The sequence below is a fragment of the Nerophis ophidion genome, linkage group LG08 (assembly GCF_033978795.1).
Source record: "Nerophis ophidion isolate RoL-2023_Sa linkage group LG08, RoL_Noph_v1.0, whole genome shotgun sequence".
Lineage (NCBI taxonomy): Eukaryota > Metazoa > Chordata > Actinopteri > Syngnathiformes > Syngnathidae > Nerophis > Nerophis ophidion.
This window is the reverse complement of record NC_084618.1, coordinates 65233938-65253491: the sequence shown is the minus strand read 5'-3', so window position 1 is coordinate 65253491 and position 19554 is coordinate 65233938. Positions and strand designations below refer to the sequence as shown.

The 19554-nt window shown below is 41.2% G+C and overlaps 1 protein-coding gene and 1 long non-coding RNA gene across 2 annotated transcripts; one reads left to right on the top strand and one right to left on the bottom strand.

The window, feature by feature from the left end:
* On the bottom strand, positions 1 to 4952 carry ca15b (carbonic anhydrase XVb). Its single transcript, XM_061909397.1, has 9 exons — positions 4835 to 4952; positions 4593 to 4665; positions 4485 to 4511; positions 4234 to 4404; positions 4006 to 4154; positions 3833 to 3928; positions 1440 to 1512; positions 1209 to 1372; positions 1 to 1136 (listed from the first exon to the last, which is right to left on the bottom strand). The coding sequence occupies exons 2-9, from the start codon at positions 4663 to 4665 to the stop codon at positions 945 to 947; spliced, it is 945 nt and encodes a 314-aa protein (XP_061765381.1). The 5' UTR covers positions 4835 to 4952; the 3' UTR covers positions 1 to 944.
* On the top strand, positions 4947 to 18885 carry LOC133558197 (uncharacterized). The gene is made up of 4 exons (XR_009807910.1): positions 4947 to 5391; positions 8483 to 8557; positions 18326 to 18576; positions 18657 to 18885. It is a non-coding gene; the product is annotated as an uncharacterized LOC133558197 (long non-coding RNA).
* The last annotated feature ends 669 nt before the right edge of the window (positions 18886 to 19554 follow it).

Sequence of the window (19554 nt, the reverse complement as noted above, 5' to 3'; positions counted from 1 at the left end):
TTTTGGGGCAATCACATAGAAGGTGAGCAGATTTTATTGATAGTATGTATAGACAGAGTCAAACAGTCTTAATTTCATTCATGTTGCTCATTTGGAACGCCTTCATCAAAGTATTGTTTTCCCTTTATTTATGAATTTTTAAGTTCACACACACATACATACATATATACATACATACACATATACAAGAAAAAAATCACAGTTATGTGCATGTCTGCAGTTAAATAAAGCTTAAAAACTACCAATAATAGTCACACACACACTAGGTGTGGTGAAATTAACCTCTGCATTTGCCCTTGTTCACCCCCAGGGAGGTAAGGGCAGCAATCTTTGGTATGACTCAGCCGGGGTTTGAACTCACGACCCAACGATTTCAGGGCGGACACTCTAACCACAAGGACAATGAGCAGGTTGTATCAGGTCAAATACCAACAATGCCATTTGATCCAGGTGAAGCTTGATGAGGCATTTAGGACCACATCCCCACATTTAGCCGGGATGAACTCCTAACACCCGATTGTAGCTGAGATAGGCACCAGCGCCCCCCGCGACCCCAAAGGGGAATAAGCGGTGGAAAAAGGATGGATGGAGAGAACTCCTAACACCCACAAACTGGACACCAAATTCTGTCCATAAAAATAATGGCAATAACTGGGTGTGCCAGGGTGGAAGCCAACTTTCATAATCAACATGATTAGTCAACTTAGAGTAAAAATTACAAAAATGAAGAGCTGTTGTCAATATTTGGCAACTTAAAGAAGCAATATCTGCAAGGTGTTGGTCTCAGTTTGATGTCCTTTAAGCACATCAGTCCTAATGAGACAGTGTATTCAGTAAAATGATTTGACTGTTATTTTAAGCTAGATTAAGTTACATACACATACACAAACAAAAGATGATCAAAGGGCGGCGAAGGAACTGCAAAAGCATAAATGGGGGCCACTCTAACTGCTGCTCAATACCAGGCTGAGAGCCAACAGAGCCAGAGAGGCGCAAGATTTCACTGAGTCGCCCGTCTCTTCCCTCACAGGCTGGGTGGTGACTGACAGAGCTGGCTGGACGCTCCTGAAGACGTTTACCATGAGCGGCGAATCAGTTGTATTGTTGATGCGCAGCTGTGTGCTAAAACGGTCAATCTGTTGGTGGAAATATGGACACTTTGGAAGTCTGATCATATCACACAAAAAAGCCACAAAAAAGAAACCCACCATCTCAGGGCTGATTCTGATGGTATCCTTAAAGACGGTCCAGATGACGGCTTCGTTGCAGGTGGGCGTGGTCAGCGAGCCGAGGTAACGATAATATTTTGTGAAGTCCACCCCGTCCAGTAGGCCACTCAGTGAGATTTCGTGGGTAATGTTGACATGGTTATCTGATGGGGAGGAAATAAATGTGTCAGCTTTACGAAAGTTTGGAGTTTGGCTTTAACATCGACTTACCAGCAAGTGGGATTTGACCCAGGTAGCCGATGAGGTTGCGCCAATGTTGGCTAGTATTAACGCTACTGTCTGCCTAAAAATGTGAATATACAAGACAGGGAGATTCAGATTAGGACGTGAAAAAAACATTGTAAATTGGTCAGTGGATTCTACTTGTTAAGCACGTTCCTATAAGGCAGTGGTTCTCAACCTTTTTTTCAGTGATGTACCCCCTGTGAAAATTGATTTAATTCAAGTACCCCCTAATCAGAGCAAAGCATTTTTGGTTGAAAAAAAGAGATAAAGAAGTAAAATACAGCACTATGTCATCAGTTTCTGATTTATTAAATTGTATAACAGTGCAAAATATTGCTCATTTGTAGTGGTCTTTCTTGTACTATGTGGAAAAAAAGATATGAAAATAACAAAAAACTTGTTGACAAAAAAAAAACAAGTCATTCAATTATAAATAAAGATTTCTACACAACCTACTCAGTGGCCTAGTGGTTAGAGCGCCCTGAGACCGGTAGGTTGGGAGTTCAAACCCCGGCTGACTCATTCCAAAGACTCAGCATTAAGGGTTGGAATTGGGGTTTAAATCACCAAAGATGATTCCCGGGCGTGGCACCGCTGCTGCCCACTGATCCCCTCACTTCCCAGGGGGTGAGCAAGGGGATGGGTCAAATGCACATGACAAATTTCGCCAAACCTAGTGTGTGTGTGACAATCATTGGTACTTTAACTTTAATCCTCAATTTAAAGTGACCTCTTTGGGGATTGTAATAGAGATCCATCTGGATTCATGAACTTAATTTTTTTTCTATTTTCTACCGCTTATTCCCTTTTGGAGTCGCGGGGGGCGCTGGCGCCTATCTCAGCTACAATCAGGCAGAAGGCGGGGTACACCCTGGACAAGTCGCCACCTCATCGCAGGGCCAACACAGATAGACAGACAACATTCACACTCACATTCACACACTAGGGCCAATTTAGTGTTGCCAATCAACCTATCCCCAGGTGCATATCTTTGGAAGTGGGAGGAAGCCGGAGTACCCGGAGGGAACCCACGCATTCACGGGGAGAACATGCAAACTCCACACAGAAAGATCCCGAGCCTGGATTTGAACCCAGGACTGCAGGAACTTCGTATTGTGAGGCAGACACACTAACCCTTCTGCCACTGTGAAGCCCCAATTCTAAAAATTTTTTCACAAAAAATAAATTTTTAACTTCAATATTTATGGAACATGTCTTTGATTGATTGATTGAAACTTTTATCAGTAGATTGCACTGTACAGTACATATTCCGTACAATTGACCACTAAATGGTAATACCCAATAAGTTTTTCAACTTGTTTAAGTCGGGGTCCACGTTAATCAATTCATGGTCCACCATAAATCTAGCAGTCAACACTGAATATTGCATTGTTGCATTTCTTTTCACAGTTTATGTACTTACATTCATATTTTGTTGAAGTATTATTCAAAAAATATATTCATAAAGAATTTTTGAATTATTACTATTTTTAGAATATTTTTAGAAAATCTCACCTACCCTTTGGCATACCTTCAAGTACCCCCAGGGGTACGCATACCCCTATTTGAGAACCACTGCTATAAGGTATTCCAGTGGTTCTCAACCTTTTTTCAGTGATGTACCCCCTGTGAACATTTTTTTCATTCAAGTACCCCCTAATCAGAGCAAAGCATTTTTGGTTTTAAAAAAAAAAGGAGATAAAGAAGTAAATTAAAGCACTATGTCTTCAGTTTCTGATTTATTAAGGTGTATAACAATGCAAAATATTGCTCATTTGTAGTGGTCTTTCTTGAAGTATTTGGAAAAAAAGGTATAAAAATAACTAAAAACTTGTTGAAAAATAAACAAATGATTCAATTATAAATAAAGATTTCTACACATAGAAGTAATCATCAACTTAAAGTGCCCTCTTTGGATTGTAATAGAGATCCATCTGGATTCATGAACTTAATTCTAAACATTTCTTCACAAAAACATAAATCTTTAACATCAATTTTTATGGAACATGTCCACAAAAAATCTTGCTGTCAACACTGAATATTGCATTGTTGCATTTCTTTTCACTGTTTATGAACTTACACTCATATTTTGTTGAAGTATTATTCAATAAATATATTTATAAAGGATTTTTGAACTGTTGCTATTTTTAGAATATTTCAAAATAATCTCACGTACCCTTTGGCATACCTTCAAGTACCCCCAGGGGTACGCATGCCCCTATTTGACAACCACTGCTATAAGGTATTCAACGACCCCATACTGATGGCGCAGCATCAAGAACAACTGGCACTTGAGGATCGAACCCGCAACCTTCATTGTGGGAGACAACCACTCTACCCCTGAACCTTTGCACACAAGAGAAAAAAAGGGCTCTCACCTCAATGAAAAAGCCAAGAGCTGCAAGGCCAGTCGAGTCTTCGAGGGCGAGACTTGTGTTCAGATTAAAACGGGACTTGACATTGACGATGTGCAGCTGTGGGGCCGGGGAGTGCAAAGGTGAACATTTGTCTGTTTCAAAGAACTATTTCAACATTTAACATGTGGACGCACCTCCATTGGGTAGCGTTTCCCATTGACGGTGTGCTCGGAGCCACCGTGAGTTGAGAGGTTGCCCCAGTGCAAGTGGAACTGCAGGCTGTCGTAGGGCTCGGAGAGACCCCCCCCTGAAACCCGCACCCCTTTTTTTATGTTCACTTTGACTGGAAGACAAAAAAGTAAGAAGAATTTGTCGACAAAACTGAATAGCAATAACGTTCAAGGTCATATCACAATATTCACCTGTCTTGCCAGTGTTGGTTATGTCCGCCAGGGCGGTGGTGTTGCCGAAGTTTGTGAAAGTAAACCCGGTCAGGCTTGCATCTTCTGTGGTATCAGCAGTCGCGATGTTTATGGGCGACTGTCTGCTGCCATTGCAAAAATTTGCAGCGATTACCGGCCATGTTCTGTCATCTGGAGGCAGAAAGGAGAGGTTCTGAGTGGGCCAGGCGGCAGAAAAAACCAGCGGGGGAGACGAGGTGGTGGTAACTTACCGCAAGCTGTGTCATGATAACACCAGTCTGAGGAAAAAGGAAGGACAATGCCAGACTTAAAAATGTTTTACATGTGGAAAGATGGCGGCGGCTAGAAGCAATTCTTACCAATATTGTCGACGGCCGAGTAGACATCAACCACAAAGAGGCACAATGCAAAGGCAAATGCAAGCCACTTCATCTAACAAAAAACAAAAATACAATAAATAAATATTTTATTTCTTTATTTATTTTGTATTAAATTAGATTAGTTTTTCATTAACCCAAAGATGGAGTTAATTAAGCAAATATATACTCAAAAAAATGACTGGACTAGATACCATTGAATAATACAAGCAGGTAAGTCTTACCTTTAAGGCTCCTGTCCTCTTCAAACTAGTTTCATCCTTCCTCCTCCCAGCTTTTTATGAGCTCAGCTCCTTGAAAAAAACGCCTTTACCTGACACTTGGCTCTGACCTCTCACCAACACTGACAAAGATTTCATCTATCGATACACCTTTTGTTCTTTTTCACAGACTTCTTGTCGTTGTTGCCAGCCACATGACTTGCAGATTCCAAAGCAAGAGATGTAAATCTTTTTTTTTTTCTCTTGCTCAAAATGAACATATTTTATTTGCGAACAAAAAAATATGTAAATAAACATACATATAACAGGATAAATCTAAGATATTTGTGCATTCCTCTTTTGTTTTTGGCAACATTCTTTTTTATTATTGCGTATTATATACTTCCAAACAGCAGCAGAGGAGCCATAATCTTTTTTAAGAGATTACAGAACATAATTCCAAGCAGCAAATGAGAAATCCACATCATTTTGGTTCAGTAGATGTTTTGTGGAAATGCCTGCTGCACAACCACCAAGAAACTTCCCCAGGAGCCTGTCTGCAGTACACAACTACCAAACGGGTAAAAAAAAAATCTTTTTGTTTTTTTTTGACTACCAAATATGTTTTACAGCCAGACATGACGGCGTATGCGTCATCTGGATTAGTTGTTGGTAACAAAAGGTGACCCATTTGTTTTTTTTGCTTTTTTTTCAAATAATATTGACTCTAAATGTTGAGCTGTAGGTTATTACTTTCCCAGCGTATGTCAAACTCATTTTCATTGCAGCCCTATAAATATGCGGTACGAATATAAACTTACAATCACCTCAGTTGCCTACACTTAATTATATATATTTTTTTTACCAATAAACTGCATAATGATTAGATAATATTAAAGTTGAAAGAATGTGCAATTGCATGCATTACTTTTTGTTCTTCTGTCAAAACTAGAGTTCCCCCGGGCCTTGAGTATGACATCATACGTGTCATACGTCTGTCTGCAGCTTGCCTTGCCTGTTCTGCTCTTTGTTAACCACTTTTCTGATGCAGAGCCCAGTTTTTGTTGTCGTGAGGGCGGAGCCACTTCTTCTTTTTCTTTCTTTGTGCAGTGCGTCTCCCATAACTATGTGACCTCGGAGTTTGTTATGGTAACGTGTGGAGTTCCACAGGGTTCGGCTCTTGGCCCTGCACTCTTCGGCATCTACATGCTGCCGCTAGGTGACATCATATGCAAATAAGATGTTAGCTTTCACTGTTATGCTGAAGACATGCAACTCTACATGCCCTTAAAACTGACAAACACGCCGGATTGTAATCAACTAAAGGCGTGCCTTAATGAAATCAAACAATAGATTTCCAGCAACTTTTTGCAATCCAGCACTAAGAAAACGGAAATGCTGATTATCGGTCCTGCTAGGCACTGACACCTATTTAATAATACCACCTTAAAGGCCTACTGAAACCCACTACTACCCACCACGCAGTCTGATAGTTTATATATCAATGATGAAATATTAACATTGCAACACATGCCAATACGGTCTTTTTCGTTTACTAAATTGCAGTTTTGAATTTCCCGGGAGTTTTTTCTTGAAAATGTCGCGTAATGATGACGTGGACGCTTGACGTCACGGGCTGTTAGCAAATATGAGCGCTGCGCACACACACAGCTAAAAGTCGTCTGCTTTAACGGCATAATTACACAGTATTCTGGACATCTGTGTTGCTGAATTGTTTGCAATTTGTTCAATTAATATTGGAGAAGTCAAAGTAGAAAGATGGAGTTGGGAAGCTTTAGCCTTTAGCCACACAAACACATGGGGATTCCTTGTGTAAAATTCACGGAGGTGAAACTTTACTATGGATCACAGCGAACATGGATCCCAACCGAATGTCAACCAGCAGGTTTCGGTGAGAAAAATGTGGTAAAAAGTCGCTTCTTACCGGATATCAGCTGAGCTTGTGCCGTCCATAGCTTCCGTCAACTTACCTGAGACACTGCGGCGTCAAGACACCCGGCCGTGGACACACACCTCCGACTATCAGGTACTGTTAAACTCACTAAAACACTAGCAACACAATAGAAAGATAAGGGATTTCCCAGAATTATCCAAGTAAATGTGTCTAAAAACATCAGAATCCGTCCCAATGCAATCGCATTTTATCTTTTTTTTACCTTTTTTTTTTTTTTTTTCTAGTCCGTCGCTATCAATATCTTCAAACATGAATCTTTCATCCTGGCTCAAATTAATGGGGAAATTGTCATTTTCTGCGTCCGAATAGCTGTTTTTGTTGGAGGCTCCCATTAAAATCAATGTGAATATGCGAGGAGCCATCAACATATGACGTCATCGTCTGCGACTTCCGGTAGAGGCAGGGCTTTTCTCTTAGCACCGAAAGTTGAGAACTTTATCGTGGATGTTCTCTACTAAATCCTTTCAGCAAAAATATGGCAATATCGCGAAATTATCAAGTATGACACATAGAATGGACCTGCTATCCCTGTTTGAATAAGAAAATCTAATTTCAGTAGGCCTTTAACATTTGACAACCAAACAATTACACGAAGCGACTCGGTAAAGAATTTGGGTATTATCTTCGACCCAACTCTCTCATTTGAAGGGGGGGATCCCCACATCTGCGGTCCCGTCAAGGTTTCTCATTGCGCCCAATGGGTTGGGTTTTTTCTTGCCCTGAGCAGAGAATGTCGTTGTGGCTTGTGCAGTCCTTTGAGACATTTGTGATTAGGGGTTATATAAATAAACTTTGATTGTATGATTGATTGATTGATAATGGCAGTTGGCAAACAACCTTCTGGTGTGCATTACTGCCAGCTTCTGAACTGGAGTGTGAAACGAGATGGTACCCAACTCTAAATTATTGTATTTAACCATGTCTTCGCTTTAAATGTTTTTATTGTTTTCTACCCTATATGTTCCGAATGCCATCTTCAATCAAGCAATCAATGTTTACTTATATAGCCCTAAATCACTAGTGTCTCAAAGGGCTGCACAAACCACCACGACATCCTCGGTAGGAAAACTCACACCCAGTGGGACATTGGTGACAATAATGACCCAGTGGGACGTCGGTGACAATGATGACTATGAGAACCTTAGAGAGGAGGAAAGCAATGGATGTCGAGCGGATCTAACATGATACTGAAAGTTCAATCCACAATGGATACAACACAGTCGCGAGAGTCCAGTCCAAAGAGGATCCAAGACACAGCAGCGAGAGTCCCGTTCACAGCGGAGCCAGCAGGAAACCATCCCAAGCGTAGGCGGACCAGCAGCGCAGAGATGTCCCCAGCCGATACACAGGCGAGCAGTACATGGCCACCGGATCGGACCGGACCCCCTCCACACGGGAGAGTGGGACATAGAAGAAAAAGAAAAGAAACGGCAGATCAACTGGTCTAAAAAGGGAGTCTATTTAAAGGCTAGAGTATACAAATGAGTTTTAAGGTGAGACTTAAATGCTTCTACTGAGGTGGCATCGCGAACTGTTACCGGGAGGGCATTCCAGAGTACTGGAGCCCGAACGGAAAATGCTCTATAGCCCGCAGACTTTTTTTGGGCTTTGGGAATCACTAATAATATCCTCCACTGCTACACACCTTCTCTTTCACTAACTTATTTATCATTATTTCCCTTCGTTACCAAACTCAGGGAGGCCAAGGAGAACCACAGGAGGAAGCTGTAAGGGAAGCTGAAGGACAACAAGAAGGGCGGCGGTTTGGAGAGGTATGCAGACCATCACCGGCCTCAAACCATCAGGGGTTAGTGGGTTGGACGGAGACAAAGAGAGGGCCAATGAGCTCAACCAGTTCTTTAACAGGTTTGACACAATGGCTCTGACAAGCTCCTGCCCCCTCCCGAAACCTGCCAGCCGACCCCCCTGACAATTTCAGCGAACCAATCCACCCCTCCCCCTCCTCACAGCCCCCCAACTCCAATGACTACCTCCCCCCACTTAACACCTCACCCTCAGCTTGGCGACCCCCCCCCCCCCCCCCCCGCCCCCCTCCCTCAACTACCTGAGATCTCCCCAGTGTGTCTGTCTGCAGAACAGGTGAACACACAGCTAAATAAGTTACACGCAGGCAAGGCCGCAGGTCCTGACAGTGAGAGTCCCAGGGTGCTCAAAGCCTGCGCCCCACAGCTGTGTGGTGTGCTCCAGCACATCTTCAACATGAGCCATAGGCTGCAGAAAGTCCCCACACAGTGGAAAACCTCATGCATGGTCCCCATCCCAAAATGCACGCGACCCGGCACGTCGAAGGACTACAGGCCGGTGGCTCCAACCTCCCATTAATGAAGACCATGGAGAGGTTGGTCCTGGTACAACGCCGCCAGACGATCAAGCCCCACCTGGACCCACTCCAGTTCGCCTACCAGCCCCGACTGGGAGTGGAGGACGCAGTCATCTGCCTGCTGAACCGAGCCCACACCCACCTACACAAGCCTGTGAGCAGTGTGAGGGTCATGTTTTTTTAACTTCTCCTGTGTGTTCGATAACATACGGCCTGGGCTACTGGGTGTGAAGTTAGAGACGATGCACGTGGAGGCTGCCTTGGTATCCTGGGTTGTTGATTACCTGACTGACAGACCACAGTAGGTGCGACTGCAGGACTGTGTGTCTGACAGACTGGTCAGCAACACCGGGGCCCCACAGGGCACAGTACTCTCCCCCTTTTTTCTTCACCATCTACACCACCGATTTCCACTATAAGTCAGAGTCCTGCCACCTTCCGAAGTTTTCTGTTGACTCTGCGATATGGGGGTGTATTGAGGATGGTGATGATGAGGAATACAGGGCACTGGTGGAGGACTTTGTCACATGGTGTGGAAAGAACCATCTCCAGCTCCATGTGATGAAGACCAAGGAGCTGGTTGTGGACCTGGGAAGGAGGAGGAGTACTCCGGCGACCCCTGTTTACAAACCCCGTTTCAATATGAATTGGGAAATTGTGTTAGATGTAAATATAAACGGAATACAATGATTTGCAAATCATTTTTAACCCATATTCAGTTGAATATGCTACAAAGACAACATATTTGAAGTTAAAACTGATAAACATTTTTTTTTGCAAATAATCAATGACTTTAGAATTCGATGCCACCAACACGTGACAAAGAAGTTGGGAAAGGTGGCAATAAATACTGATAAAGTTGAGGAATGCTCATCAAACACTTATTTGGAACATCCCACAGGTGTGCAGGCTAATTGGGAAAAATTGGGTGCCATGATAGGGTATAAAAGCAGCAACCATGAAATGCTAAGTAATTCACAAACAAGGATGGGGCGAGGGTCACCAATTTGTAAGCAAATTGTCGAACGGTTTTTGAACAACATTTCTCAACGAGCAATTGCAAGGAATTTAGGGATTTTACCATCTACAATCCGGAAAATCATCAAAAGGTTCAGAGAATCTGGAGAAATCACTGCACATAAGCGATGATATTACGGACTTTTGATCCCTCAGGCGGTAGTGCATCAAAAACCGACATCAGTGTGTAAAGGATATCACCACATGGGCTCAGGAGCACTTCATAAAACCAATGTCAGTAACTACAGTTGGTCGCTACATCTGTAAGTGCAAGTTAAAACTCTACTATGCAAAGCGAAAGCCATTTATCAACAACATCAAGGAACGCCGCCGGCTTCGCTGGACCTGAGCTCATCTAAGTTGGACTGATGCAAAGTGGTAGAGTGTTCTGTGGTCTGACGAGTTCACATTTCAAATTATATTTGGAAACTGTGGACGTGGTGTCCTCCGGAACAAAGAGGAAAATAACCATCCGGATTGTTATAGGCGCAAAGTTCAAAAGCCAGCATCTGTGATGGTATGGGGGTGTATTAGTGCCCAAGGCATGGGTAACTTACACATTTGTGAAGGCACCATTAATGCTGAATGGTCCATACAGGTTTTGGAGCAACATATGTTGTCATCCAAGCAACGTTATCATGGACGCCCCTGCTTATTTTAGCAAAACAATGCCAAGCCATGTTTTACAACAGCGTGGCTTCGTAGTAAAAGAGTGCGGATACTTTCCTGGTCCGCCTGGAGTCCAGATCTGTCTCCCATCGAAAATGTGTGGCGCATTATGAAGCATAAAATACAACAGCGGAGACCCCGGACTGTTGAACGACTGAAGCGCTACATAAAACAAGAATGGGAAAGAATTCCACTTTCAAAGCTTCAACAATTAGTTTCCTCAGTTCCCAAACGTTTATTGAGTGTTGTTAAAAGAAAATGTGATGTAACACAGTGGTGAACATGTCCTTTCCCAACTACTTTGGCACGTGTTGCAGCCATGAAATTCTAAGTTAATTATTTTTATTTGAAAAAAAAAATAAAGTTTATGAGTTTGATCATCAAATATCCTGTCTTTGTAGTGCATTCAACTGAATATGGGTTGAAAAAGATTTGCAAATCATTGTATTCCGTTTATATTTGCATTTAACACAATTTCCAAACTCATATGGAAACGGGGTTTGTACATCATACTTGCCAACCTTAAGACCTTCGAATTCGGGAGTTGGGGGGGGGGGGGGGGGTTGAGGTGGGGTTGGAGTTTGGTGATAGCGGGGGTGTATATTGTAGCGTCCCAGAAGAGTTAGTGCTGCAAGGGATTCTGGGTATTCACTTCCAGTAAATTAAGAACGAAGCAATCAATCCCGTCTCAAAACCAGACAATGAGGTGTCAAGTTTGAAGTCGCGACTGGATTTGTTGCACAGGTGGCGTCCTATGACCGTTGCACGATGGAAATCACTGAGAGTGGCCCATTCTTTCACAAATGTTTGTAGAAACAGTCTCCATGCCTGAGTGCTTCATTTTATACACCAAGTGATTAGGACACCTGATTGTCATCATTTGGATGGGTGGCCAAATACTTTTGGCAATACAGTGTATCATCAAGGAGATGGTCTGGGAAGTAGAGGAGTAACGTTCATGTATTTTAAATATTCAGTGTTTTATTGCTCATAGTTAATATAACAAATCCCACATTCTGTACAACCTAAACAGACCATTTTAAAAACAGAATTAAAGGCCTACTGAAATTAGATTTTCTTATTTAAATGGGGATAGCAGGTCCATTCTATGTGTCATACTTGATCATTTCGCGATATTGCCATATTTTTGCCGAAAGGATTTAGTAGAGAACATCGACGATAAAGTTTGCAACTTTTGGTCGCTAATAAAAAAGCCTTGCCTGTACCGGAAGTAGCAGACGATATGCGCGTGACGTCACGGGTTGTGGAACTCCTCACATCCGCACATTGTCTACAATCATGGCCACCAGCACCGAGAAAGTGACGATTTCCCCATCAATTTGAGCGAGGATGAAAGATTTGTGGATGTGGAAAGTGAGAGTGAAGGACTAGAAAAGAAAAAAAAACCAAACGGCAGAGCGATTCAGATGTTATTAGACAAATTCACTAGGATAATTCTGGAAAATCCCTTATCTGCTTATTGTGTTACTAGTTTTTTAGTGGGATTACATGGTCGTCCCTGTACAACCTGAAGGTCGGAAGGGTGTGGCTACGGGTGTGGTGACCGCCAGTGATCCGAGGGAAGCCACGTTTCTCGACGAGGCGAAGACAGACTATGCTTCCTCCACGATGGAATCATCCGACGGTCGGGGGCGGCCGGTGGGAGGAGGCAAGAGAGTCCGCAGCTGCCTCTTTGACAGGTGGTGCAGGAGGAATGACGCAAGCTCTCCGCTCATATCTAGGATAAGAGACGACTTATTACCACCATTTTCTCACCTAAACCTTCTGGTAGACATGTTGTCGGAACCATGTTTGCTTGACCACTCTGTTCCAGATTAAAGCTTCACCGTTAACTTTCAGGAATGTAAACAAGGAAACAAGGAAACACCGGCTGTGTTTGTGCTGCTAAAGGCGGCCGCAATACACCACTTCCCACCTACATCTTTCTTCTTTGACGTCTCCATTATTAATTTAACAAATTGCAAAAGATTCAGCAACACAGATGTCCATAATACTGTGGAATTATGCGATGAAAAGAGACGACTTGTAGCTGTGAACGGTGCTGGACAAAAATGTCCTCTACAATGCGTGACATCACGCGCAAGCGTCATCATACCGCGACGTTTTAGCATCGTACTTCCGCGCGAAATTTAAAATTGCAATTTAGTAAACTAAATCGGCCGTATTGGCATGTGTTGCAATGTTAATATTTCATCATTGATATATAAAATATAAGACTGCGTGGTGGATAGTAGTGGGTTTCAGTAGGCCTTTAACTTGAGTTAATTTACTGAATTATATTTTAAAGCTAAAGTACCAATGATTGTCACACACACTAGGTGTGACAAAATTATTCTCTGCATTTGACCCATCACCCTTGATCACCCCCTGGGAGGTAAGGTGAGCAGTGGGCAGCAGCAGTGGCCGCGACCGGTAATCATTTTTGGAGATTTAACGCCCAATTCCAACCCTTGATGATGAGTCCCAAGCAGGGAGGTAATGGGTCCGTACATAAATTTATTGAATGTGGGAGTACAAAATCCAATATGAACAATAAAACTCTGAATATTGAGAACATCTGAGTGTTGCTCCTCTACTGCAAACCACCTCCTTGATAAACATATTTTATAATCAAGCAAAAACAACAAAGATACAAAACACATCCACATAGCTAATATTATATCACTGTTCTGCAGAACTTTGCTGTAGAAATCTGCCTCTGTCTGACACTAAACAAGCCCCTCCCACTCTGTTCGTGCCCCATCTACATGAAGCAGAGCTTCGTATGTCAATCAAAAGGGAAGATTTTACCCACTGGAATCATTAAAATGCTAATGATGCTGTATTGCCAAGGTAAACCAGTTAACTGCCTTCTTTAAGCTGTTTTGCAAGACCCGTGCTACATGACTTCAAGCTTGACACCTCATTGTCTGGTTTTGAGACAGGATCGATTGTTTCGGTCTTAATTTACAGCAAATCGCTCGACATTGTATTTTTCAGCACTGAATTTTTACACACTGAGTTGTTTTTTATGCAGAATTTTAATACATACATTTTTTTAGGCTGAATTTTAAAACATTGATTTTTTTTCAATAAAATTGTCAGCATAATTTGTTGTAAAAAAAGAAATGCAGTTCACAAAACTCAGACGCAAAAAACTCCCTTACCTACATTTTGTGTAATAAAGACACAACGTAACCTCCATACATACAGTAAGTATATACTATACAACATAATAAGCATACTTTTCCTGAATACATTTTTCCATTTGAAAAAATATTTCAACTTCTATTCTTTAATAATTGCATATCCATATCTGGAATGTCATACATCAACTGTGATATGTCATAATTTGCAATTGTTGGGCTAACTCATTTATTATCAATTCTAACTTTTTTTTTTTACATCCATCTCCTATATGCATCCTAAACTCCAAATCTTTTTTTCTTGTCAATTTATTAAACAATTTATTAGTGTCATCAGGCTAATTGCATACATGTCTTTGTTCCATTTAAATGTCAATATAATCTTGTGCGCCTCCATAGAGGCCGTTTTGGGTAGAATTAGGCCCCGGGTGAAACCCAGCCTACCAACACAACAATATAAGAAATGATAATATTGGTAATATTTTATTATATAACCTAAAACAGTAACAAGAACAGAGAAAAAACAAGACAGATAGATGAAATATAAATGAAATACAGTATATAAACACCAATTTACATTGCACACCCAGCAGGCACAATTAAGACATGGATACAATGTTGATTATTCATACATGTCCTTTAAAAATGCCTTTGAAATAATGTTGCAATATAGAGACAATGTTGGTGTCTAAAGTTGCATCCACGTTGTTAAAATGACCAAATTTCAATGGTTAAATCAACGTCACAACCTGACATTGAGTCTTCAAAAAGCATGTTGTTTCAATGTTATGTTTGTGTTGTATGATATCGGTTGGGAAATAATCACATTTCGGTGGTAAAATCAAAGTCAGGACCCCACATTGATTAAACATCGTCAAAAAAAATGTTGTTTCGACGTTAGGTTTGAGTGGCTCAATGTCAGGACCTAAGAACTCAACGTTGTCTTAAGGTCTTGTGCCTGCTGGGCAAATCCTAGATCACAGGATCTAAAAAAAAGCATGCAAGAAAACACACTATACATAATAAAGAATCCTGCAGTAAACAAGTTTTGTTTTGCATTATCTTAATAGCATCTGAACAGTTCCAGGTATGATATCCCACATGTTTTGTACACAGAGAAACAGCAGATAATTAACATAATATAAATTTTGTACTCAAACTGTAGCAGATTTTTTAACCCATGTTTTTCAGCCCTATTTAATGGCATGAACATTTCCAACAGGTGTGAAGTAGAATCTAAAACTTGACTTTTCCAGCCTTCTTTTACACAAAATCATCAATTACATCATATGAACTCTGTTGTGCAAATGTACGATTTATGCTGATGACGGCAAGTCCGGGGAGACTCTTATGACATCATGCATCTTAAGTATGTATTAATAAGCTTCACTGTTTTGCCTGTCAAAGTCAGGTTAGTCATTTTGCTGACTGCACAGACTTGTTTTTTTTCATTTTTCACCAGTCTTTACTGTTCAGGGGTCAACTTAAATCATCTCCTGAATGCAAGTAACCAAACAAAAACATAATTTCAACACCTATGTACACTCTCGTGGCCTCTGCGGTGTTCCACGCCATCGTCTGCTGGGGTTGAGGGTGCATGGCCTGAGAAAGGAGCAGACCCAACAAAGCAACCAGGAGAGCCAACTCCAGCCTCGGCCGCCCACTAACTCTCGGCAAGTGTCCAGTCTGCATGGATGAGCGAGGATGCGTTTAAGGAGACCGAGGTGTCCAATACATGTTCATTCAGCCAAGACACTGTGACGCTTGTTCGTCCCGGTGCTCTGCGCCAGCTCCACAGTCCTGTCTCTTCATCCGCATCTCCTCCAGTCTCTCCAAATGGACTCTGGTGTGGCAGAGACCCAGCAGCTGGTCCCAAATGGTCCAGAACCAAAAGCTAAAAAAAAAAACAGCATGAAAACAAATGGGAAACATCAGAAACACAAACGGATGATATAAGAGCATAGACCTCCTGCCACTATATGAACGAAGTACTTGAAAGTTTCATTAAGTACTTTGTGAACATTGGACCAAATCTGGAGGAAAATATTCCAGATCCTAAGTCAGTTGAGGACTTGAATGACATCATAGATAGAAATCCACACTCGATGTTCCTCGAAGGTGTGTCAAAAGAGGGAATGATCAATATTGTGAAAAAATTTAAAATCCAAGACCTTAACTGATTGTAACAGAATTGATATCGAAACAATAGAAAAAGTTATTGAAGAGATTTCAGAACTTTTAACATATAACTGCAACCTATTATTTTGAACAAGCAAATTCCCGGATGAAAAGAAAAAGTCATACCAATTTATAAGACTGGTGACAAACACCAGTTTACAAACTACAAACCTGTTTTCCACAATTTTCTAAAATAATTGCAAAATTGTTTAGCAACAGATTAGACGAATTCATGAATAAAAATTAAACACTCACAGACAACCAAAACAGGATACAGAGCCAACATTTCAACATCAATGGCATTAATCAAATTATAAAATAAGATATTACCAATTAGTAAACAGTGTGCAGCAGCAGTATTTATAGATTTAACAAAAGTATTTGACACAATTAATCATAATATCTTTAGAAACAAGTTAGAATGATATGAAATCAGAGGGTTGGTTTTGAACTGGGTAAGAAGCTACTTAACCAACAGGAGGCAACACATGAAACTAGACGAACACACGTTTACAGAGCCGAAACTATCTTGTGGCGCACCTCAGGGATCGATACTGGGACCAAAGTTGTTCAATCTCTAAGGACTTAAAGTGAGTAATATTTGCCGATGATACAACTATGTTTTGTTCAGGAGGGAACACACAAACGCTAATGCAAATAATAACAAAAAAAAATTAACAAATTAAAAAGATGGTTTGACAAAAAACGACTAAATTTGAATGTCATTTAAACTAAAATAATGCTATTTGGTAATAGTAGAAGGGAAAGTCATACACAAATACAGATAGTTGACACTGAAAGGGTAAAAGAAAACACATTTTTGGGTAGGATGATAAAATGAACTGGAAACCTCATACAAAATATACAACATAAAGTAGCAAGAAACCCTTCAATCATGCACAAAAACATGTCCCAGACCAAAAATCACGTCATATTCTTTACTGATTGCTAGTGTTACCGTATCTGAGTTATTGTGTAGAAATATAGGGAAACAACTAGAAATGTGCACTTCGCTCATTAAAACCGTGTTACAAAAAGATCAGTTATATTAGTACAAAATGTTGGATATAGAGAACATACAAACCCTTTATTTATTGAATCACAAATATTGAAATTCAACAATTTGGTGCATTTGCAAACAGCTAAAATTATGAACAAAGCAAACTACAATTACAATAATTATTTTCAACAAAAGAGGACAAATATAACCTTAGAGGAGAGTCTAATTTGAAACATTTGTATGCATGTACAACACTTAAGAATTTTGGCACACCCGTATGTGGAATTAAATTAAGGAACGGATTAACCAAAAATATCAAACAAAGCACCAATATGATTCACTTTAAGAGACTGTTCAAACTACAAGTTTTCACACAGTACAAATATGTGAACACTTGTAGTAGATAATGATTATTCATGTATTTAATATTTGTTTGAATGCTTACAATATATCTATGTATTTATTATTTAATTATTCACTGTTCTGTTACAAATAAAGAACAAGGAAATGGGATAACATTGCTATAAAGGGGTAGGATTAAATTAGCTCTGCTTCTTACCACTTCTTTTCGGACGTACAGTAATGAAACAACTGGAAATATGCGATGCATTACATTGTATCGTATGCATGTTCGAAATAAACTGAAACTGAACTGGAAGTAGAATATCGCGTACATGTCCATTCATGCCAGCAATTCAACTTCAATTCTGAAACTAATAAGTGATACAAACTCATGACATGCATTGTGAGAAATGTCAAGCATTTATTTATTCTAATTTTGATGATCACGGCTTACAGTTTTTTGAAAACCCCAAGTTTTCTGAGATTTTCACATACAAGTTTTCACAAGCTGCACAAACTTGTGCACGATATTCCATTTTTTTGAGTTCACCATGACAAAGATTGTTAAAAGTTTAATTTTTTTTTACTAAATGTTACATCTCATCCATCCATCCATTTACTACCGCTTGTCCATTCTTTTGTAATTCCTACATGTTTTATTTGGTTAAATTCTACAGAAGAATAATTATTTATTTATTTTATTTTGTTACCTTTAAACTAAACAAAATGTATTCTAATCGATCTTTCTGTTCCCTTCATTTTTTTTGTTTAAATAAGAATGGATAAGAAACCAAAGAAAACGGAACCAGAAAAATCTTATCAATTACCATTCTTACTGTACACCCAGCTCGCCATCATTACCAGCCGCCAGCAGAAAGACTTGGTCCTGTCACGGCGCGGTCTCGAACCATCTTTTCCCCGGCAGCTGGGTCTGCCAGCACTTCCGCTGACACGCCTCTGCTTGCGCTGCCCGCATCACGCCCACATGCCGGCAAGGCTGTGGGCGATCAGCAATCAACACAACTGCGAATGATGAGGGCGAGCGGTATGTAGACTAGTGGACCCAAGGATCCTCGCCGGAACTTAGTCTTCCGTACTGTAAGCCGATAACCCAGCTTTATGCTCTCTCTGCATTCCACCCTCCGTGTTTCATTGTTCTTCCTTGTCATCCTTCCCAGCAATCTGCCGTCGTCCCTGCGTGATCGAGCTGTGCGCCTCGACTTCCCCTTTGGACTTTGGACTGCCACTCTCCATCCTCGACCCTTCGCATGGACACGGACTCTAACGCCTCTCTTTCGCCCTGGATCCTCTGCCTGTCCCACGTACTGCCTTCCTGCCTTTTTCCTCCCCTCGCCCAACACATCACGGTAATACGCAACTTTAATTACACACATAGTCAAACACACATATACCCCTCATGGATTAGTCACACTCCATTCTTTTGTTTTGTTTATACTATTCCATCCATCCATTTTCTACCGCTTATTCCCTTTCGGGGTCGCGGGGGGCGCTGGCGCCTATCTCAGCTACAATCGTTATTGATTATTATTATTTATATTGTTTGTATATATAATCAATCATAGAGCTATACCGCCCCCTTGTGTCTGTACCGTCAACTCCCTCCAACCATAACAGAATCTGCACCTGCCCTTGGTCTTGTGGATGTAACGGAGTCAACGAAGTGCACCCGAGTAGCCCTAATGTTCGGATAAGAACTTTGTACGCCTGTTGACTTACTGGGCCTCCACCAGAGCCAGAGGTGGAGAAAGACTTGGCCTAGACTACTACAGAAGACTTGGAGATCGACTGCTACAGGTGCATCACTTGGCCCGACAGAGCTTCAAATTGGCCAGCTGCGGTCAGAAAAGAGTTTACGACACACTGAAGAGGTGCACAGGTGTGGGTCTATTGCCTAGAGTGGAAGAAGGGGCTGTCGCCCAAGCTAATGAGCCAATGGTTTGGACCCTGCACCGTCCTCGACAGACTGTCTGATGCGGTGTACTGGGTGTGGCTGGAAGACCAACTGGTTGATAGTCCTCCACTGTGATTGGCTGGCTCCTTACCAGCCCCTGATGA